This window comes from Eurypyga helias, unplaced genomic scaffold (assembly GCF_000690775.1).
Source record: "Eurypyga helias isolate BGI_N326 unplaced genomic scaffold, ASM69077v1 scaffold8070, whole genome shotgun sequence".
In the NCBI taxonomy this organism is placed as follows: Eukaryota; Metazoa; Chordata; class Aves; order Eurypygiformes; family Eurypygidae; genus Eurypyga; species Eurypyga helias.
Window position 1 is genome coordinate 43,022 of NW_010225104.1, and position 24,360 is coordinate 67,381.

The window sequence follows — 24,360 nt, forward strand, 5'->3', positions numbered from 1 at the left end:
AGCGGACATAGATCTGAAGCCCTCCCGCCTCCCGCAGCCGAGGGTCCCCAGCAGACACGAGGGCTGGCTATGCCCCCGGCACACGGCAGCAGGGTCGGACCCACCTGGTCGGTCACGAATGACCCAGCGAGCGCCCAGCCCGGCCGCAGGCCAGCAGCCCGGAGACTTGGACAAGTGAACCATAAGGATCTCGGCAGTCCTCCTCTCAGCGCTCCCGTTTCCCTTCCCGCTGGAAGGCCAGGCAAGGCTCTCAGTCCATCGAGAGGGAAGACGACTGTCCGAAGGAGTCAACAAGGTGACTCAAATATACTCCGGCAGCCCGATGCAGTCGGCACTGCCCGCCTGTCAGTCCCGGCAGAGACACTGCCGTGCGTGCTTCTGGGAGCTTTTGGGAGCTATTAATTAACCATAAACATTCCGGGAGAGGTGAATAATGAGCATCATTACAGACACTTCACAAGATGAAAAAGGTCGAGTTATGTGCCTGTGGTACTAGTGGACACTGATGACAGAGCTGGTTTCCACCAGAGCCGCCTCCTATTTTCCCCAGTGAAACCACCGGCCCCGGCCATTAAACCAAGGCCATTACATAAAAATCAAAGTGACGCCCCTGCAAACTGGCACGAGAGTTACGATAAATCACAACTTACATAAGAAATCAAATTGGAGCATTGTTTTTAACTCCTATATTTAACTCAACATAGCACACCTAAAAACCCGCAGAAACAAGCCTAATTTAAAACCATCACACACACTCAGGTAAGACCTTGCTCCCGTCTCCCCATTGCTTTCTGGCTTTGCTCGCATTCACAGGAGTTTACACCGGGAATACTCAATGGAAGCATGGGTATCCCAAGCAGCTTTTCCTATACATCCAAAGGAAAGACAGAAGTCATTCCTTTAGTGTTACAATATTCAGCCGTGGAAGTGGAGGACTTCTGTCTTTAGAGGAACTCCAAATTTTGTTCTATAGGACCTGTTGTAAAGAGGGGAAATGAACATTTGACAGAGCCTGCAAAGCTCGAATTACATGAATCATCATTTTTCTATCAGTTCTTTGTCAGCTACAGCAACACCCATTAATCAGCCCGGCTTAGACCACACCAGGAACAAGGAGATGCTTATTTTTCATGTGCCTTTGTCAGAAAACTGACATTGAAACTCACGTCTTCTCTTTTTAAACACACACACATGCGCATTTGATCATTCAGAAATCATTTCTGCGGCTCCAACGTTTACAATAAATTACTCAGAGTTCAATAAAAGCAAACCAAACCACACACACTGGAAGATGTAGAAGGTGCTACCCAGTTTTTGCACAGTAGGTAACTTCTGCAATAAAAAATAAAATTAAAATCCTCTCTGCTCCCACCCAGGCCCCTCAGGGGAAAATCACCTATTTCCCAGAAAAGGCTTTTCCCAAATAAACACAGAGACAACCCACCACACCAACTGCAGCTGTTCATGACCAGGTGGAAATATGACTGACAGTCAAAGAATCAAAACTCTTACTATATATATAACTTTGAATCAGTTGAAGCCAAAGTATGAGACACAAACCCAGGTACTCATCTGGATTCCCAGTACCAACTGGATAACAGAATCAAATTATTCCCTGAAATCAAGCATCCCGTACCACAGCCATCCAGTATGTCTTCACTGAAAAGCAGAATGTTGTCATTTCCTTCCACTTCTCAGAAGTCAAAAGGAGCCTTTTTATCAGGCAGACGGAAGCGGGGACAGAGGGAAGGAAATCATCCTGCTTTTATAGAGCGTTTGGAACACTGAGCAAAATCAGAGAAAACACACTTGTTAGAAATATCGGAATAAAGCTGCACAAAAGTTCAAGCTTTGCGGGATTTGGTGTTTCTAGAAAAATTCAGCCACCAGGTATCAAAAATGATCACTACTGAAAAAACACATTAGGAAACTGAAGTCCCTCAGCACCTACCAACGTCAGAAAACTCTGTCCCCTAAGCAGAAACCAGAGCAAAACTGACACAGAATCACGGAATGGTTTGGGTGGGAAGGGACCTTAAAGCCCCCCCAGTGCCACTCCCTGCCATGGGCAGGGACACCTTCCATAGACCAGGTTGCTCCAAGCCTCATCCAGCCTGGCCTTGGACACTCCCAGGGATGGGGCATCCACAGCTTCTCTGGGCAACCTGTCCCAGTGCCTCCCCACCCTCTGCGGGAAGAATTCCTTCCTGATGTCCCATCTCCATCTCCCTCTTTCCATTTAGAACAACCACACGCATTTTCCAAGGGCAGGAACAAAAAGCCCTTTGTGCAAAACATCTTCCGTCCACCCGAAGGATGAGGAGGGGGAGCCCAGGGAGGCTCCGTGGCAGCATCTCAACACGGACGAGGCTGCGACCGGGAGCTTCACGCCGCAGGTCACCTCAGGTGGGTTTTAGCTCCTGCGGCCGATACTCAGAGAAGTTGACGGCCGTGAGCACATCTGAGAAACCAGAGCCTCTGAGAGGGGACCTGCCTCCGAGCCGGAGAAGGGCATGGCCGCGAGTCGCAGCAGTGCTGCAGTCTTTCACAAAGAGTGGGGGAAAAACCCACACTTGGACATCCACGATTATCTCCCCCTGGATCGTGTCCTGGCTGCCCCTCACAACTGCAAGCACGGGAACCTTCCCTCCACTGCACCTACGTAGCTCCCGCACGTGCCAAGTGCTTCTGCTTCCAGCCCCACAACGTCTGCGCTCACCGGTTTATCTTCAGCAGTTTGAAACCCCTGAAGACCTGCACTACACCTCTCCTCACTTTCTCCTATTCCACACTCGACCCCAAAAGACAGCACTGAGTTTACAGTATTTTTTTCTCTCTCCACGCAGACCGAACCCGGCAGGACACGTGCCGTCCCGTGTCTCCTCATCACAGCTCAAGCCCTACCTGAGCCCTCCTTAGCAACTCCATTTTTCATTTGCTTAACGCAGCTCCACAAAAACCAATTCAGTCCCTAGCAAACACCACCCAGAAAAAAAAAAATTAAAATTAAGATTTATTAAAACCATTTGGGCAGAAGGAAACCGAAGCACACGTAACCCATTCACTGGTGCAATTCAGATGCTGGGTGTGACTTATTTACCCTCACGATTCGAAGCTCCGGCCACCTGCCAAAAGGAGCCCCTGACCGAGCACCGTACAGCCCCAGCCAAAGTCAACAGGCACGCCAGGAGCAAAGCGCTCGGCTTTGGCTCTTCCGCCAGCCTCGCTACAAGGAATGTTTATGTTGGTTCATTTACCAGCGACTTAAAACAACACACCCAAATAAACCAACCAAACAGCCCAGAAATATTAGAAATAGCTAGGAGGCTTCCGAGTGCCAACTAGCTCATGGGCCAGTCGTTCCCAGTTTCAGTGGGAGTTCAGGCTCCTTCAAGACATCTCTCCATCCTCCCTTTGAAAAAGGCACTTTGGAGAATGGAAGCATCGCTCTATAAAAGTCCTACAGTGGCATGAGAGTTTGTCCAGAGATTTAAGCAGCCCAGGAATATTCATGTTTCTAGGTCTCATGAAACTGCCAAAGATGGCGAGTGGAGCATTTCATTTGGTTTTGGGGGGTTTTGTTTTGGTTTTTTAAATACATATACTTAACAAAAGCCGATGTCAGGGAGGGCTATGAATAATAATGGCTTACCAATACCGAGCAAGAAAATAAAGGGTGTAGTAAAATCTCCATTGATAAATTTACATTTGTAACTTTCAATAAAGCTTATTTACATCTGATTTATATGCTGACAACACCTCGGATGACTTATGACACAGAGTTATTGACATCCTTGAATTATGAATTATCAAGACATCTCATTTTCTTTTGTTGCTCATCACATATATAAATCATTAATACCACGGAGCTGCGACTGACATTTGTAGATTCCCATAGTGGTGGGCCATGATTACCAGGAGACGTTGCTGTGAGGAGCCAGGACAGATGGATTTGTTCTCACCCTTTAAAACCCAACACTTTCACAGGAACATGAGAATAATTTACAGGGGAAGCGAGCAGTGAAAGCTTCAGACGTTCTGCTCCTATTTCTGTTTTCAAGAGAATGAACGGCAGTTTCCCATTCACGTGAGATCTGTTCACTCACTGCTACAAAGCCATCGGCTCTCCGAGCAGAGCGAGCATCCTCACCGGAGCAGGATGCTGTACCTTGTGGCCTCACTCACACCAAGACCATCTGGACAAAACATTCAGACAAGTGCTTTAAAAACCCAACGTCTTGAAACACGTTGCCAGACGGGATTACGCAGAATGATCTGCCAAATGTGTTAGAGACGGCCAGAAAAATCTTTGGAAGCAGACAGAGGGTAGGAAACGTGTCTCCTTTTGGGATCCACGTACAACCTCTCTCTCCACATTCCAACTTTTTTAGGTCTAAAACCTAAGAGCAGTAACGACAGGGGCTTAAAGGAAGGCTGAGGGCCTAAGGGGGCTTAAGAGCTACTAAAGGACCAAGTCACTGTTTGCCATAAAGAATCCACCCCCCACCTGCCCCTCTAGGTTATTGCCACGTCGGAAAACTCTGGAGCTGCAAGCCCATCTTCATCGGCAGTTCACACAGCAACCCCACAGACGAATGCTGTGCCACCGTTCCTTCCCACCCACCATACTCAGACCCCGAGTATTCTTGCTTGTTCCTGCCTCGATTCCCCTGACAGCCATCAGGAATGGCTCCTGCTACTATGTAAAACCCCAAATCCTAAGACTTGATTACCCAGGGTAGTTTTCATCCTTTATCTGCCAAAGCAGATGCACTGACACAGATAAACCACTGAATACAGTTCATTTCACATTTGCCAAAGGACACACAGATAAAGTCAGCCCAACTTTCCACTGCTCCCCCTGACAGCTTAATTACTACCTCAAATTTGGAGCAAGCCATGACAACTTCGCGTTTGTTCCCACATTTCACTTTTATGACACTCCAACATCTGCAGAGGATGCTGTAATTAAAAAGGAATAAAATTATGTTTAAAAAAAAAAACCAAACAACCAAACTGAGGCAATCAGCGGTTTTGCCTGAAGAAAACGGATTACATAGCAAGTGAGCAAGTACGGATGCTCTTCAGCGAGGGCGAGCAGTCAGTCAGCAAACCGTAAAGTCCTGAATTACACACACGACTGCAATTCCAAAAAAAAATAAAGCTTGCGAAAAGCAAAGGAGACACTGTCTTGTTCTTACTATTTCACTGTTCTAAGAACCCTGGGATTTTTTGTTGGACAGCTTCCAGCAGTTTGTTGGTTACTTTTAGGGGGAAGCCAGGGCTGAGCTCAGGGGAAGGCAACAGGCCACCAGGTACCGGGAAACCAAGAGAAAAAGGATAAAATCAAAGCGCATTTTGCTATTAAATGTCCAGCATCGTTTCAAAAGGAAAAAAAGGCACCAAGAAATGCAGCGAAGGGCAGTGATAGTGCAGTATCACTGCAAAGGAAGCAAGAACACAAACATGAAGTGCTGTGTGTACTAACATCCCACTGCCCTGCAGGACTAACACCCATCCCTTGTCCTCTTTGTATTTACGGAGTACAGCAACTACAACTCCCGTCCCTAACCCTGCATTCCCCCTTGCTCCTCCTCCTGTGTCTGCAGGCAGGGCAGATAAGAAAGAACGGTAAGAAAACTCCCTGTGTTTAGCAGCACGGGCTTCAGCGCCACTGCTGACGTTCCATTTGGCTGTCCCACGGCACAGCTGGAAGTCTACTCTGCATTGGACTGGGAATACCATCGCACTAATGAGATAAGCATAAGGCATCACTCGCCGCAGCATTCCTACTTAGGAGCAGCTTACGCTGCAAGCCAGAAGTGCGAACCCTCCTCAAGAACAGGATGTCCAGCTTTTAATCTCCTAAAGTATAGTAAGAAACCATTGTATGGGAAGGAAGTCAAGCCAATCAATCTGAAGACAGCCCGATACGTTCCGGCTTTCCACCTCACCCCACCTGAAAAACGTCATGTTTAGGCCCCGTGGCACTCGGCACCACTGGTGTGCATCCTCCCAGATGACGGACAGAGGACTGGACTGCAAACAGCTCCACATTTGGAGCTTGCATCAGCAACGTGCTCAGCAATGCAAATTATCTTCCTCAAATCCAAGAGGCTGCTGAGGAAGAAGCCAACATGCCTGGTGACAGCAGCTGCTTCCCCTACGGCCAGGACGGCAGCAGCCCCGGGAAGCAGAAGCATGCAGCAGCTCTTACAAAAAGCCCCGCGGTCAGAAACAAAGTTGTAAGAGAAACTACTTCTTCCCCCTATATGTGAGGAGGGTTTTAGACGGCCATCCTCCAAGAGCAGAGTTTCAAAGCAAATCCCCAACACCACAAATGGTTCTAAACAGTGTCATGGCTTGACCCCATCCCTTCCCTGCTCACTGTCTCTCAGTTCAGCTCAAAACCTCCCCGTCAGACAATCAAAGGGGTGTCAGTGCAAGACCTCCTGAGGGACACACTCTCCTGCGCACCATTCACTTCACCCCAACTGTTGATTCTTGCTGCCGCATACACAGCTATCTAAATTTTAATACTAGTTTGCACTTTCCTTGATTTCACAATGAACTCAAAATAGATCGAACGGAAAATTCTTTCCTCAAGATGTTTCAGTTCCCTCTTCTCGAAAACTTCATCAACAAATTACGACAAAACTGTTCTGTGTCCGACATGTTCAGATCTCCAAAAGCAGACACTTGCTAATTATTCTTTGGGGCTCAACTTACTCTTTGAAAGCCAAAGCTCAATTACCATTAATTAACTATACAAACTGTAGACCGAACCAGAAGAAAACAGGATACAATGCTGATGGAGAAACAGAGATTTCACTCTGTAAACAAGCTGAGTAAAGAGCTATTAACATTATATTCAAATAAACCATATTCAGTGTTGTGGGACAGTTAGGGTTATTTATTAGGTGCCAGATATGTCATTTCAGGAGAGCCAAAATGACTGGAGGCCTTGCACAAGAGTTCAACTCTGTAGCATCATACATGAAAAATGCCTTTATCAACTGTGAAACTGGCAAATTTGGCTTCTAGGACTTCCTCCTAATGCCAGAAAAAAGGACGTTCCATTTGTGTAACCACTGCTTTTTTCCTCTCAAGCTTGGGAAGGTAAAGGGAAAAAGGCACATGGGGGAAACCAGACTTGAAAAAGGTATTTCATGCAGCATATTGTGAAAAACACGATGCACTTGTCTATCTACAGCTTCAAATAAGGTTGTATTTTGCAACGTAAATATTTAAGGGGTCTCTCTTTGCCTTGCCCGTGGCGTTGTCAGGAACTGCGTGCCCTTGAAACCAGGGTGCTCTTTTACACGGACACATCTGTGGAGATGCAAACTTGAGTAACCTGTGCCGGGGAGGTCATAAACAAACAGACGACCTTCTTGCAAAGAAGCTACTCCTCCTCGGTCAAAAAACCTGTTCCTTACAAATTCAAACTTTGTTATTCCTAAACAGAGTGATGGACCAGGTCTGCAAAATGCCAAGAAATCCTCTTCATCGCTGACATCAGCCAAGGCCGAGATCAACTCCACTCGGCTACATCAGCATCCCCCGGAGCCTGGGAGCCCTCGGCTTTGGAGCAGTACACACGCAGACCATCACCTTCCTCCTGCATGCTGAGCCTCCTGAAAACAGACACATTCACACAGAGGTATCAAGAGAGCATATCTTGAGCTTACAGTTGACTCCTCTTTGCAAAAAGTGTCACCTTCCAAGCACTCACTGGGGAAAACGCAGAGTCTGTTACAGTCTTAAACCCTCTCCCTGGCAAGCAGAATCTGTAACTCTGCTTTAAAAGCAGTGGTTTAGCAGCAATTTTCCTTCACAACATCTACTATTTCCAGCAAAGAGAAGTAGCAAAAGGTCTCCTACGAGGAGCGTAAGAGAAGGAGATCCTGAACGACCTGTGGCTCTCCGAACTAAAAACATCGCTCGCACACAACGGCCCGAACGCGCTGCAGCGTCCACGGCTTTTCATTCCGGCTATTGTCATCTAATAATAGCCCTGCCGAGCCCCCCCGACCCAGCGCTGCATTGTGTGCTCTCACTATCCACCTTCCCGGCGGAGAGCTATTTAAAGTGTAGAACAAGCAAGTTTCCCTTTGAACGTCAGCTCTGCGTAGGAAGTCGGAGCTAACGCAGGCTCTTGGGATCGCTGGGGTTCAAAAACTCCGCGCGCTAAGCTGTGCGGTGGAGCTCGTATTTGAACGGAGCGGAGGAAGGAATGTCTAAGGGAAGGGCACCGGTGCAGGTCTGGAAAGGAGACTGTGCAGTGAATTGCCCTCATACAGTAAATATAACCCAAATCACAACCCCTGCCTCCACCACTAAGCCAGCAACTTCCCACTGCGTTATCGTACAAACCTTCTCAAAGTATGAAAACCCCGCTACGCTCTCCGAGTCAGCGGCACACCTACGCCGACCTATGTAAATCCCGCAGAATCACACAGCGCCTCGGTCACAGGGGTTGCAATCAGAAGCCACGGCTGCGCCTCTGCTTTCCAAGAACAAGATAACCCTAGCTCACCTCCATCATTTGCGAGGAAGTCAAAATATATCAAAACCAGTTGGCACATACTGGGAATGAGTGTCATTGCCTAGGGATACGGCACACATCTCGGCATGACTTCATAATTCTTTATGAAGTGATGTTCCATTCACAAAATAAAGCAATGTACTCGGGTTGTTTCTATAAACGCTGATTTTTTTGAGTCATAACTGACACAGAAATATCAAACTTACAAAAAAACACGTTGCTTAAACCCCAGGAGCCCCATCATGGCCTCAGTGCTTGTAAGACATCTGCAAAAACCCAAGGCAGAATTTCTTCTTCTATCTGCAGCCACCCACAGCCAACAGCTCCTCCCAGCTCCAATCTGGGTCCAGAGGAGCCAAGTGATTCACCCTCCCACTCTCCATCCAGGCTCCTGCTTCACCGTAGCTGCCAGGAGGAGTGGGAGCCCACCACCTTTGGCAGTGTGGTGCAATCCATCACCGAGACAGGAGTCACTCCCAACCCTTCCGACAGTGTGAACATTTGGTGACATTTCAATTGCTACAAACCAAGAACGAATTTGAAATTGGGACCTAAAAGAGATGAAAGTTGAGTCATCCACACTGAATTCTCACTCGTTAAAATAGAATCACAGGATGGTTTGGGTTGGAAGGGACCTTAAAGATCATCTAGTTCCAACCCCCCTGCCATGGGCAGGGACACCTTCCACCAGACCAGGTTGCTCCAAGCCACATCCAGCCTGGCCTTGAAGACATCCAGGGATGGGGCATCCACAGCTTCTCTGGGAAACCTGTTCCAGTGCCTCACCACCCTCTATGTGAAGAATTTGTTCCTGAAATAGATCCTACTTACCCCCAATTTGCAGCTTGCTACACATGAACAGTATATTATGGAAAATATAATTAAGGAACCCTTTAGCAAGCAAAGAAAAAAGCCAGTTCCCAAAAGGGAACTCGCCGATACCCAGCTTTCTTCCACTTACTGTGGTCACTGGCCTCTTGCTTCAGCAACAAAAAGCCTGCCAACCACAGAAAATTGAAACTAAACTCTCTCCAAAACAAAATTACAGCAATTAACTCACAAGCAAGTCATTGGAGTCGATAAAAAAAGAGTTCAAGCCCTGAGCCTCTAGTATTCAATGGCATTTTTAAGCCTTCCTAGGGAGGAATCGCCTCTCGCTGTCGGAACTCTCCCAAGGCCTGAGTGGATGGCTACAGAACTAACGTACAGAAAAACTGCATCTAGTTGCCCAAACCAACATAAAATAAATCCCCAAAATTCCCCACACCAGAAAGTTAATCGTAGGTGTATAAAAATACCAACTCAGGCAATGAAGTAAGCACAGTCTGCACTATTAGTTTATTTAGACTAACCACATTATTAACCAATTTGCCATCGGTAGTAACAGACGTACCCACTGTCACCGCCGCGCAGAGAACATCCACTTTGGAAAGCGAGTTAGTATGAACAGTCTAACCTCAAACCAAGCTAAGGCACGTCGAAAAATGACGTCACCAAGGAGCCAGGCACTTGCTAAGAATTTGTCCACCCTAATTACCGTGAAGGCAAAGCGGATTTTTTTTCCACTCCTGACACACTCTTCCTCGAACACATCTTGACGGTTTTCTATCTTATTCCTTGTCTATTCTAGTCCCAACAACAAGGGGGAAGAGAAAAACCTCAAGGCCTGCATCTGGAATAACAGCATTTGGGATCACTGAGAAAGATTCCTAAGAGTCAGGTTTTGACAAGAGCCGGTCCCGCAGCAGCCTCCCTGACCCACCTCTTGCTGGACAAAATAAACCGGGTGAAAGCAAGAGGCAATTCTCAGCACCATGCCTTAAAACCAAAGGGAAGGTCTCTGGCACAGTCCCTCTCCCCCACAAGCACAACAAACATCCCCTAGGACTGAACAAGTCCACTCCAAGGACCCAGAGCACTTTATCCGCTAGAGAACGGGGCACCAGCTCCCACGACAAGCCTTTCCTGCTTGCTCTGCCACCAAGAGAAATATTGAACGTTCACAAACCGTCTCCTGCTTCAAGTGAAAACCTTCACAAAGCTCGTTCAGCTTCAGTGGGAACAGTCAAAGGTTTGCTTCAACACAAGAATTTCTCACAGATGCCGGAATGCGTCAACAAACCGCGGTGCAAGAGGCAGCGAAATGAGCATCTCTGTATTCTCAACTGACCTCTCTTCTTGGCAGCTTCAAGGTTTCAGAATTTCAAAATACAAATTTGACGTCTAGGACTGGCAATCCAGTGTCTTTGCCAGCACCTAAGTTCACATAAGCCTTTAACTCCTAAAAATAAATCTTAAAGAAAACATTCATTCAAGACTCAATCCCAGTGGAGCAAAAAGAACTTCGGAAGAATCATAAAAAACTGGCACTTAAAAATAGCAAACCTGTTTATTTGTGTTTGGGAATTTCAGGGGAGTGTTTATTTCCTGCTCATTACCCAAACCATTTCCCATCGGCAGAAGTCAGGGAGGAAGAAAGGAGATGGGAGAAAAGAATCAAAAGCGGGGGTACCTAATGACAGTCCAACCCAAGGCGGCTCAAACTTTGGCTTATTCATGGAGTTGGTTTTGACCATTTTCCAAGGGTTTTATCCGAGTGGTGAGCTGCTCCCCGGCTCCCTGTTGCCACTCAGACCAGCGAGCAGCTCTTCGCTCAACAGCCGTCACACTCAAAACTATGCTGGGATGTGGCATTCCATCACCTCCAAAAAAACCCCAAAGAATAAAAACTAAAGACAAACCCCCACATACACCACACAATTCTCTCCTCTGTCCGAGTAGCTTTTCTTAAAGAGAGACGGAACATCCCTTCCGGCCCCGAAGGCTGCACTGCCAGACAAAAAGAGTTCAGTGTTCCCTCAACCTGTTTCCAGATCCGACACTGAATCTCACAAACCTCACTGGAGACCTTGATTTAGGTCATTTCCACTAATTCACTACCCTTTAATCTTTTTACCTACTTTCAGCCTGCTTGGAACACAACGCCATTCAACCGTGCTGATAATTCAGCAACCCAAGCACCGCACGCAGGAGGGTTCCTCTCCTCACCAGAGGGGAAAACAGCACCCACAAAGCTCCGACACTACCAAATTTTCCATGGAAAATGCTAATTTAGACTGGATGTTCTTCCAATAAAACATGTAAAGCCACCTGAAAGCAAAATGGTAGGAATTCTGAAGAGGAAAGAAAGTAAACTGCTACTACATGTGTGTTATAAATACACATACAGTTCTACCTACAGTTATACCCAGAGATAATTGGATTTATTTATCTTCAAAGTAGACAAGGAATAACACCTATAATGCTTAAAATATGCTACAGGAGTTTCAGGATCAGAGAATTCTGCAGAAGACAACCCCAGCTTTTGGGCACTTGTTTCATGAATCTGAGATACAAGAGTTCCCAATTATAAATATTATGTGTGATCGTAGAGTGGTTAGGGTTGGAAGGGACCTTAAAGATCATCTAGTTCCAACCCCCCTGCCATGGGCTCACTGACACCGATAGTCGAGGGGTCATCGCAAAGCAGACGTAAGGTGCCACGTGAATGAAGAGTTTAAGAAGTGATGCAGTCATAAAGCATGAGCCCTAGGAGACAGGAGACAGCTGAACAGCTCTTCAGCACATCCAACAGAACAGGGGTTTTGTTTGGGTTACTTGAAAATAGAGTCACTTCTCCCAGGTAAATAAATACTTCATATATTGAAAGATAAACAAATAAAAGAGCTTTCCACATATCTGATAAGAGAAACAAGCACCCACCTCTGCTCTAAAGTTAATGGTCAGCAGGTTTTAATATTACTGCTGTAAGCTACAAGCATGTGTAGTGAGGCTTCGGGGGATCTTGGCTTTGTTAACAAAATAAGCTTTGAGAGGCGCACGACTAGAAGAAAAAAATAAAAAAGGAAGCAGGGAAAGAAAAAGAACCTGTTTTCCTGGTCCATCAGAAAGCCCTCAGTGCAGAGAGCCCAGATCATCACTAGATGATCTTTAAGGTTGCGTCCAACCCAAACCATTCCATGATTCTATGACACCCACCCTTTAGATATTGATAAGCATTGATAAGATCCCCTCTCAGCCTCCTCTTCTCCAGCTGAACAGACCCAGCTCTCCCAGCCTTTCCTCATGTGGAAGGTGCTCCAGGCCATTCACCATTGTAGTGACCCTGCGCTGGCCCCTCTCCAGTAGCTCCTTGTCCTTGTTGAGTTGAGGAGCCCAGAACTGGACACAGTATAGTCAACATACAAATTACTTCTTACAGCCAGGACAACACCCAGAATCCTTAAACTAGAGGTAACAGCACATGAGCAGCGCTTTCATCCCAACCATAGCAGCTGCCGTGGTGTTCAGGGTCTGGTAGAGGGTGGGGCACGACTACAAAGTATTTGCATGCAGCCTCATCATAAAACCACCAAAATGATGAGAGTGAGCTGGGAAAGGCAACAGAGGACAGAGAAATTACAGCTGATCTTTCAGCTTACAGCAAGTATTTATTATGGAACTTCGTAAGCCACAGATGCTGCTTTCAGGAGAAATCTCCAGCAGGCAAAAAACCACTCATCCACCCCTTATGCCTTGGTCGGGTGATGGCAAGCTCCTTCCTAAAATACCGACAGAGCCTTCTCCTGCAGCACTGCAATGCTCCTACCACGGGTGCTCCTTAAGCTCCAGCTAGGAATTAATCAGGAACAGTCAAGCAAATTCATAAATCACAGCAAGAATGACCAACTGCCCGGGTATGCTAACCAGCAGATGACGTCAAGTTTCAGAACAAAATAAAACCAAACCCAATCTTGGCCAAGATTTCTGAGGAGAAAGAGTGAAAGTTGGAAATGAAAGCTTTCTTGGCCAAGATTTCTGGGGAGAAAGAGTGAAAGTTGGAAATGAATGGATGCAAGGAGCCATTCATAACATCTTCCATCAAGTTCATTCTGATGGGGATGGGGGAAGTAATTGGATTTAAGGCAACACATATGAATGTGTTTGGCATTAGACAGCTGGGCTAAATAAAAGGATCTCTCTTACACTTTTGGGTAAAGCAATTAATCATTGCAGGCAGAAAGTAATCATATAATGGAAGGTAACAACAACATAATGGATTGATAAAAGATCAAACCAACCTCAGAGAATCTGGATGGGGTAAGAGCACATGGAGGGAGAAAAGGCAATTCAGCACTAGTGACGAGACTTCACACCACACAGGAAATCAAATCAACACTCAAGGGGTCCAAGAGCCAGCTCCAAGGGGTGCTTAGCTCAAGTCCCGAGTTTATCCAACAACCCTGCTCAGCAGTGCTGACAAATTTGGTAACAGAATTAGTTCAGTTAGAACTGATGTGTAAGAAACCTTAGACATTTGTTTAGCACAGACAAAACTTTGACATGCAAACAGTTGTACTAGACTAACCAGAAACTAATAACGTCACAGCTCTCATTAACCCAACAGGCTGGCAGTGTTTAAGCCTCTCCTAACATGTGCGGGTGCTGACTGTCCCGTTTCTCTATTTTTTTTTCCTTCCTACAGCATATCTCATGGAAACTCACAAGAGCCAAAAAAAGAAAAGGGAAAAAAAAAAAAAAAAGAAACAGAACAAGTAGTATCCCGAGTTTTCAGACGTTCGGCTCCAGGGGGAAAACACAAGAGCCCAATTTCATTCATAGCAAGTTCAGTTTCCATCCAAACATCATTACTGCATCCTGTGACCTTTGCAGCGCTGCATTTGTTCCTCCCTCCGTACGGCGCACCAACCCTTTCCCCCTCCCTCTTCCAGCTGCACACTTTTAAGCCGTTTACTGGCCAAGGCTTTTGTTCCTATTTCAGCATCTTTCTGCAGCACTGGCGTCTGCCCCGTGGAGCTGGGACACAGCCGGGTCCGGGCAGCCCACGGCGCAGCACAAGGACTGCCGGTTCACCCGTTTGTTGGAAAGGGTAAACGGGATGAAGCAGGCTTCCCTCTTCAACAGATGGAGAGAAGGCAGATCAGTGAGGAAGAGTTACTTTCATTAAAGAGACCAAAGCAAAACCAGGCTCCTTTCCAAAACCACTTCACAGAGATATTAATTTATTAAATTTCTGAATAACTGGTTATCGAACACAGGGGAAAAAACCTCCACGGGCCTGCACAGAGCGCGGCATTTCTTCAGTCCATAAAACACTTCATAGGCTATGGTTTGTCATTATCATTAATTAACATACCCACTGCACATATTAACAAAAACAGAGACAGTATTTTTTTTCCACAGTAATAATGGCTGGTTCTTATTTACATGTTTTCTGTCCTGAGCTCTCAAAGCACTTGGCTTTCATCAGACAGGACTCTCCAAAACACACCTGCAATATACCTGCTTCATGGTCCTTATAACTGAATTTACATCTAGTGATGAAAAAAAGTGGACTTCCCAAATGCCCTGGTCAGGAAAGCAACCCTTTCAGAGGGCATAAACCTCACTCTGCCCTGTCATGGTGCTGTAAAGGCCTATGACCCGCTGTGGGTCTCCAAGAAGGTGGAAGAGCATCACTTTCCAAGAAATCTTCATTACTGTTCATTGACTGATCAAAACTGACGGGATGGTTACTCGTAGTGACATCAACAGCCTTAGGAGAAGTTAACTCGTCAGAGTTGTGATTTCCAAGTGAAAGACTGCAGACAACCCAGAAAAGCTGGGATGGAGGAAGGAAAAGCATCACACACAGCACTGCCCAAGCTCAGGAACTACATCTGGTAGCTGACTGGGAGTTTCTTGGACCCCTAATCTTGTCCCTATGCAAGAATTCTTGATATCTTCATAAACAGTGATAATTAAACACGTGAATAACTCCTTTTTTTCCTCCCTAAAAGCAAGGGCATCACACAAAATATGTTCTGGATACCAGGTACGCTTACAGTACAGCAAGAGCCCTGCCCCAGTGACAACCTGCACAAAGAAAAAGATTTTGTGGAATTTCTCATAACACCTAGCTCTGCTAATTAACTGCTAACGAGTAGGAGCATCCTCAAAGACACTGGAGTAATTTATCCCACTATATTTAAACCTCATGCAACAGGCATCTTAAACATTCCCCAAATAAAAGCATAACCATATGTAAGACCACGGCCCAGGCAGTTCCTTGAAACTGTCCGACAATGTGGTTTCCTCATGGATCACTCCCTCCCTGCCGAGAAGGGGAGCGACGGGGTCAATTAATGCCCAAATATAATAGCTGACACGGGGGAACGACAATCCCTACCTCATTTCATTCAGATCGCTAAACCAAAGAGCAATTGCTGTGGAGGACTTAAGTGCCACAGACTGGGCTTCCCCTCGGGAGCTGGCACACTAAGGCTCCGTCAGCAGCAGGCGCCACAGGGTGCTATTACTGCACCACCCAGACACTCTGAGCAGAACCGATGCTCACCACAGCACCTGCAGCACCATCCGCACTGCTGGCGGAAGTGGTGGACCTCAGCACCGCGTCTCAAGCTCCCCCACGGGACCATCGGAGCATGCCCTGCCGAGGGACCGGAGAGCTGTCCACAGATGGAGTCAGGGACTAATTCCCAGGTAACAACTGTCATTATTCTAAGTAGATTCCATTTGCTAGCACTCCCCATCGATCAGCTGCATAGCTCCATGGCTCACTCTCGCTCTGGGGAGACCTAATTGCAGCCTTCCAGTACCTGAAGGGGCTACAAGGAAGCTGAGGGGGACTTTTTACAAGGGTCTGTAGTGACAGGACAAGGGGTAACGGGTTTAAATTGAAAGTGGGGATGTTTAGATTAGATATCACGAAGGAATTCTCCCCGCAGAGGGTGGGGAGGCACTGGGACAGGTTGCCCAGAGAAGCTGTGGATGCCCCATCCCTGGAAGTGTCCAAGGCCAGGCTGGATGAGGCTTGGAGCAACCTGGTCTGGTGGAAGGTGTCCCTGCCCATGGCAGGCGGGTTGGGAATCATGATCTTTAAGGCCCCTTCCAACCCAAACCATTCTATGACTCTATGAAAACTGCTGTCCAATGACAGCAGTACAAAAACAAACCCAAAACCCTTCCCTGCTTTGAAGGGAAGCCAAAAAGGTCTGGAAAGTCCCACGATAAAAAAAAAACATCAAAATGAGTAGGCCTGACCAATCACCCCGCTGCAGCTCTTCATGACTGTAGATTAAAATCCACTCTTGGTTTAGAGCTAATCTGTTTATTTGGCTCCTTCTCAAGAGTCAAAACGGCAAGAGCAGATCTGGTGCCCCAGGATAAGGCAGCTCCCCGGCCTCATTCGGCTGATTTCACAGAAATTAACATGAAGCAAGAGTTGTTCCTGCCACACACCAAAAACACTTGAACAATTTTTGCACCATTTAGGAACGTATTGAGAGAAAATGCTGGAGAAAAAGCGGTCATTAAAGAAGGGGGAACCTACGGGCATGTGAAGAACTTGCTGCTTGTGGCTTAAGCCAAAGAGGTACTGGGCTACTGCGTGCAGCACACAGGAGCGTGCCCGGCGTACCCCCACCCGCCCCACGTTTACATCTACACCTGCTTCCACCTCTGCTGCCACCAACGGCCTCGCGACGCCCGCCGCTCGTACCCGGGCTGACCGCGGGCTGCGTCCCGCCGTCCTAACGCCGTGCCCACGCGGCTTCCGAGCGCGAGCAGCACTCCCGCGTAACTCCAGCTCTGTAAACACATGTCTCTTTCACAGCCAGAACTGCAGAGGAAGTGATGGGGTTTGGGGGTTTTTTTTGTTGTGTTTTTGTTTTGGGTTTATTTTGATTCCCAGCCCCTCACTGTTTTCCCAAGCAATGATTAACTCTCATTGTATCAACTGAAAGCAAAACTACTGGATCAGAAACTTTAGAGTTTAACAACAATAAATAGTTACATTGATGGCAAAAAATAATAATTTAAATGGTTAAATCCATTTGCTATATCTGCTTGGAAAAAACAGCAGCTGAGCTTCCTTGACACAAGTCACTCCATACCCACATGTGTTTTCTGGCTCAAAACACACCATGAGTCTCGCTGACCACTACCTAGAGGTTTCACCAAAAGGTGGGCCTGGTTTGTCTTTTCCAATATTGCTCTTTTGGAAGGAGAAAGTAGAAATGAAGAAGAGTCCCTAACAACGGAATCACAGCAAAGTCAAGACCCTTTCTCCCATTTTCTCCCATACTTTTTTATCCCTCAGCAAATCAAACCATAACTCTGTTTCCATTGCCTCCAAAACACTGCCACTATTCAGAGAGCAGGACTCCCGTGATGCTGTAGAAATTCTCCAAAAGAAAGCATGAAATCTGCAAAAGTCATACCAAAAAATGGACTAAATAAAGTCATAAATAGTGAATATCAACTGTGCGTGGCATAGCGAAAGCTGCTCAGGAGAACATGTGTTTAAACATACTTTCCATCTCAAGAAAGGTTTAGATTTTTCACTCTTCATAAAGACAGCTGAAAAAGTGACCAGACAGATAGGATCTTCCAAGTAAATTCCCCAAATGGGAAAAAAATTAGTAAGCATTGAAAACACAAAAAAAGAAAATTTAAACCTTTTAACTAACAGAAAAAGGAAAAGATAATGTGCACCCGTGGCTGGAAAGGAAATCATTCAGAGCTGAGGAAAAACGTTGTGGGGCTCCCTTAATTGGGAGTTAGGGAAAACTGGTTATCAGTAGCAAAATTCTTATGGAAACCCAACTGGAATTGCACACAGGTAATCCCTTCTACTTTTGGAAGAAGCCGCAAGGCTTGAGCGGACAGAGGTCTATTGGTCAGCTCTGGTCTCGAGCCTTGCGATACGTGATGAGCCTGCAGCAGAGGGATTTTGGAGATGGAAAGAAGGAAGACGCTGCATCCTTTCATCTCTTCCCACCCTCGTTAATAATCCATTAGTAGGAACTGTACATAGGACAAAGAAATACAAACTATTGCTGTAACATCAAACCAGTCTCCCAACAGCCCCTTCCCCCTTCCTGGCAGGAGGCTGCCTCTTGGCCCAATCCAGCTCCAAAACTCAAGGGATTAGCACTATCAAGAACTGCAGAAAAACAGATGATCCTACAGCAATTCCACAGCCAGAGTCTGGAGCAAGTCATTGTTGCAAACAAATGGAATCACTTATACGCACCGAGTAACGATTAACTGTAAAAACCCCTTAAAAGGTAGTTTCACATTTTCAGTGTAAATGGTAATCCAATATATACAAGCTCCAATCTCAAAATTCAAAGCTATTCCAACCCCCAACATCAGGGTACGTGGCTGAAAAGTCTATTTACACCGTGTATTAAACAGATGCTGCCAGAGAAGTGGCCAAGGGCTCAGCTGTACCCTCCCAAGCACACATACGTGGTGCTGGTACCTGCAGAGCATCAGGGTGCAGTGACCAACTCGGCGACCCCGACAGAAGACAGACACAACATAGAAACCATCGTACATACATCCTGCAAATCCCCAGGGGCAGAGGTTTAGCGGCAAAATAAATCAGTGATTTCCATTTATTGATAGAAGGATCAAAAGAGACTTCTCTCCAGACCAGCACTGCATGTACAGCGTTAACCAGAAAACTTCCAACAGTTGAGAGAAACCCCAATTTAGGTTCCAATCACCACCAAAAGCACCATGCTTCCTACTCCCAAAATTGCAGTCCCGGCTACTTTTGTCATCTTTCCCCCAAGAGAAGGTCTGTACCACTCCTCGGAGTTTGCCAAGGTTAGAAACTGCTGATCATCACTCAGGGCGCTCAGAAGACGTAACGCACAAACGAGACTTGTATGCAGCATTTAAGGCATTTTTAAGCACCACTTGAGGCAAAAGATCACCAGCAGATCAAATAAACTATCAGCCGTTCAAGTCAGAAAAGAAAAAGAGGGACTTAACTGAAATTTATCAGCAATTTTGGGGAGATTAAACGAAAGTTTTAGACATTACAGTAGCCTGAACGCGACAGCAGCTGGGAGCTTGCCTCAAGTTCTTCTTATCAGGCATCTTCTCAGATAAATAACCACGCAGCCACCTCTGCTGCGCTCGCTCCTGCTGCAAAGAACCTCATCTATTTTTCATACTCCTAGCGCTTTCTGGACGGCACTGCAAGATCTGCAAGAGTTGCATTTTAACCTCTGCTAGGGGCTACTCAAGGACAGAAGCGGCTTACGAACCCCTCGCTGTGTAAAAAAATGCAGTATTAAATTTCTGTAGCCCAAACCGTGAAGCTATTTACTGAAGCTTTATACAAACTAATTAAATATAAGGCTCTCGTGGGACACGAGGAGAAAGAAAAGAATTAAGAGATAAATCACTGGCTTTTCTCTCCTCAGCAAATGTACACTCCAATTTAATATATTAAGGCAAAAAACAGTCTGACAGTCCTTGGTCTGGCACAGATAGGCAGCATCCAAATCTTGCATGGAACACACTGCACAGCATAAATTAATTATCTCTGCTTTACCGCAACTTGCACAAAGGAATTGGGAGAGACAATCCAGACAAGGGAATGAGCTTGAGATATCAAAGGCTCCATATGGAGACCACAGAATCTCACTTTCCAGCTTCACAGAACTCATAATCTTTGCGAGCACATGGTACAGAAACGTATCAAAGCAGCACTTCCCTCCCCTGCTGACCCCGTGTCATCTTGTCAGGAGAATTCCTACCGCATGACACGCAGCCATTGCAGAGTTCCCTCAAAGACAGAGGCGCTCCCAAGCCCTGCAAGAAGAGCCCGCAAACACTGGCAACCTCTCCTCACCGACAGCGTGAAACGTTCCGTGCAGATGGCACAGCCACAACCACACCAACACAGACCTGGCATCCTCTAACGGCCGAGGACTCCAGGGCCGTTGTGGAGGGAAGCCATCCTGCTGGGCACCTCAGCAGGTTAACTCCCTTCTGCAGGGGACAGCGTCTCCAGATGCTGGAGACCATGGGATTCCTGGACAATTCAGGCTGGGAGGGAGCTCCGGAGGTCATCCAGCCCAATCTCTGGTGGTCAGCTATAAGGTCAGACCAACTAACTCAAGGTTGTATCCAGCCTGGTTCCAGCAACCTCCAAGGATGGATGTCCTGCACCAGCACCCACAGACTGCAAAGCTGCAGAAGTAATTGGGAAGAAACCCACGTTCCCTCCACGTCCTGACCACTGCACGGTACGTTTGACATGTCAGAGGTCAACAGTCCTTTCATCCTAACGTCAATCTCCTGTCATCAGCTGCATGCACAAACCATGGGAAGAGCTCACTCCAACCCAAAAGAAGGAAATAACCAGCTGCTGGAAGAAGATGACGAATACCTATAGCTCACGGCCACGAGAGAACAAAGGGTTTCACTCATCAACACCCCATCACCCCTACACACCTTTTACAAGAAAAACTACCGAGTTCATTGAGCAACAGAAAACAGAACTAATTGCAGAACAATGATCTATTAACCATAACCAAACTAGTCTTTAAATAGTTTTTAATTAACAATTTAAGATTATTAATTTTTTAAACAAAGCTCAATCATTCTGTTAGTAATAAAGTGTGTAAGTACTTGTGGATTAACGGTTACAAATGAAGCCTCTAAACACGGTTTCCAACGCACAGCCAGAACGGAGCCTAGAAAAAAAATGCAGTTTCTAAATGCCAGTAAAAAATACCAGTTTTCTCATCTGAGGAACAGATGACACCTTACAATTTATGCAGCCTGCCAGCACCTGATTCATCTCACTCCCACAGCGACTGCTTCATGGCATCGCTTCACAACACAAGAGAAGACACCAACCACTCCACTATCAGAGTTAACACCATTTCTACGCTGTTCCTGCAGTTGAAGTCGGAATTTGATTGGGACACCAACATTTTTATGCAAGGAACCTGGTATGTTTAGTGACCAGGGAGCACCAGACTTTTGGATTTCAGTGTGTCTTTAGCACCATCTCATCTTCCCGCTGTTGTAGAGACCAGCACATCTCTGGAATTAGAGGCAAGAGGTCTTACCGCTCACGAGTTTTCCTATAAAGCCAAATCCCCATCCAACTCAGAACCAAGGTATCCACAAGATGTAGAATGAGTTCCATGAAATTTTAAAAAGAGCTTGTAACGCCCAAGTCTCCTCCCAAACTTGCTACCTAAGGGCAGAGGAATGAGGATCCCCATTGTCAAAGCAGCTCACGAAGGGCTGAAGCCAGATGGAGAAGGGAAGCTCCCTGCTGTTCTTTGACCCAAATGAGGTGATGGAAGAGGACCGTTACCGTACTGCCATGTGCACTTTTGAGCTGTTTGGTCCATCTACACCCCCCTCTCAGGGGAAGGGCAGCAGATGGGTTAGTACCTTCCATCAGCCATTTCTGGGGCAGTTTCCTGGTATCCAACACAAGGTTTCCCCAGCATGACACAACCACCGCAACATCCTCCCAATCCCTCGTGGCAGGCGTGTGCCTCAGAGTCCCCTGCGCCGGGAAAGCTGGACTGCCAGAGGGACGAACAGCCCGGGACAAACTCATAGCTGCCCTCGCCACTAATTCAGGAAGGAAACCCCCTTCTCCCAGCTCCTCGTGATCCATTCACACAATTCCGCTGCTCTTAACCTCACATATTTACACTAGGAATGTTTTATGAGGTAAAAAGCAAAAATACGTCTATGCCATGACAACAATTCAGGTTTGGGACCACATTTCCAGGCTGAACTGACAGGTCTCCGCATAAGCGCCTCAAGAGAGGAACTGAGTTTCGGCAGTAACGGTCTCTGCACCCAGGGAAGGCTCATTTCAAATTTTACCCATCTCTTTGGTCTCTTTTTATTGAAAAGGAAGGGAAAGATTTCTTTCCTAATGCATGAATAAGAGAGGTGAGGAGATGCGCTGTACTAATTCTAAAGCCTTATTTCTTATTGTCGCATCCAATTCACAAATATTGTGACTGCAAGCTCGTATCTATCACGCACTTCTTGATGGGCTAAATAATGAAAGAACATATAAGCCTCTAATTTTATGCTGACTTCAATTCCCATTTCCAAAGACAGCTCGAAAACAGGAATAGAAACTAAACCAGAAAAAAGCGCAGCACGCTCTTCTCCCTTTTTAACTGTAATCGAAAATTAAAAAAAAAAAATTAAAATAAACCCCTGCCCAGCTTTATATTTGCTCAGACAAAGCATTTTTACCATGAACACCAGAACTACTTGTAGGTACAGCGCTAAGACCAGCGTAAGACCCGCATCTTGTAAGACAACGTGCTGTAATGATTTGTGACCAGTGAGCAGCCCCCCCTTTCTCCCCCCCGGTAGGAAAAATAACTAAGTACATAATTGCAAAACAATATTTTAATTGTCAGTTTTAATTTAGTTTCCTACTCCGCTTTAAATCACTGGTTTTTAAACCGCATTGATTTAACTCAATCAAGCCTGCCCGAAGGCCATCTTTCCTGCATGCTACGAGCATACCAAGCAAGTTTTCACCCATTAGATAAATTGCCAAATCTCGTAACTTCCTAACAGCGATAGATCAAGCCATCATTATTTTTTTAAATATGCGTCATCTTGAAAACTTTGCCAAAATAAGAAGCTAAGGAGACATTTCACCATCCTTTTTTTTTTTAACCCAGAGCACATGATAGCCTGAAAGCCAGCCAACTGGATTCTGCAGAAGACTTGTACTGCAAATATGCCTCTGACTCCTAATTGCCTTCCTCAGGATGATGGGAAAACACTGATGCATTCGGTTTATCCATGTATATAAGCATGCATACATGTGTGTGTGTGCATATGCACACAGCCCAACCTTAAGGTGTTATACTCAAGAGCACAGTAAGAAAAAGCAGGCAGTGATATTACGGACTCACCAAGAGCAAAATCCTGGATAATGGAACTTTCTAGCACAAACAGCTTTACAGGGACCCTCAGCCCACTCCCTGTTATTGCCAGGGGAAATATGCTCTTCTGACACTACACAGATATTTAAAAGATTCCTATGATAGGAGGAGGATTAAAAAGCAATTAACTGGCTCTCCTATTCCAAATGCAAAGCCGTATTTTAGAAGAGCAGACAGAAAAATATGGATCTCGCAGAACTCAAGGATTTATCATATTCCGTAAAAAAGCCTTTACCGTGATGCCTTAAACCAGCAATACCATAGCAGAACCTACCCCGTGGGGATGAGAAAAAAAGCACTGCAAACCCGATCCAGCATTGTATTATGAAAAAACCCTGCAAATTCCAGGCAATCTGCAAATTATTTCCCCCTTCCCCACCCAAACGTCTACTGCGAACTCCTAAAATTGCAAGTCAGGACTGCAATAGCGACAGTGACGAAAATAAAACCCTTCCTACCTTTAACTTGAGTGTCGTATTCAGCTATGATCTCCTTATCCTTTTTGAATTTTGCTGGCGACGTCATGTTTTCTTTTCCCAAAAAAAAAAAAAAAAAAAAATTAGCCTCCAAACGGATCCACCGGAACACAAGCTAGAAATGCAATTTTGCTCCTCTCAATGCAATGCCTTGATTTTCCGCTTCTCCTCCCCCCACAAAAAGGGAAAAGAAAAAAAAAATCAGTCCATGGAGAGAGGGTGTGAGACGGGGCGCAGCAGCAGCAAAATGCAGATGTGGAGAGCTCAGCGGATGGAAGAGGCAGCAGTTTTGTCTCCCTGCACCAAAACCTTTAGCAGCAGCATCAGACTAACGAGATCCTGCAGCCCCCAAAGGCTCTTCCTGATCGCTAACGTTAACAGCACAGCCAGGGAGTGGAAGTCCTTCCGCACAACATGTTTTGTGTGGGCTTGGTTTGCCTTTTTTTTTTTTAACGAGCTGAGAGATGATACAAATCGAATCCCAAACCAGAGGAGAAACGGAGGACAAGAAGCCGGGATTTTT

The 24,360-nt window shown here is 46.1% G+C and overlaps 1 protein-coding gene across 1 annotated transcript in view; it reads right to left on the reverse strand.

Annotated features, from left to right (window-relative positions):
• Nucleotides 1-23,886, reverse strand: part of LOC104506996 (SLIT-ROBO Rho GTPase-activating protein 2B-like) — a gene marked incomplete at its 3' end in the record, with an annotated part of 63,240 nt that extends 39,354 nt beyond the window's left edge. Inside the window, exon 1 of the mRNA XM_010148151.1 lies at nt 23,820-23,886. Coding sequence (XP_010146453.1) covers nt 23,820-23,886 — 67 coding nt within the window. The remainder of the gene's footprint in view (nt 1-23,819) is intronic.
• Nucleotides 23,887-24,360: the final 474 nt, after the last annotated feature.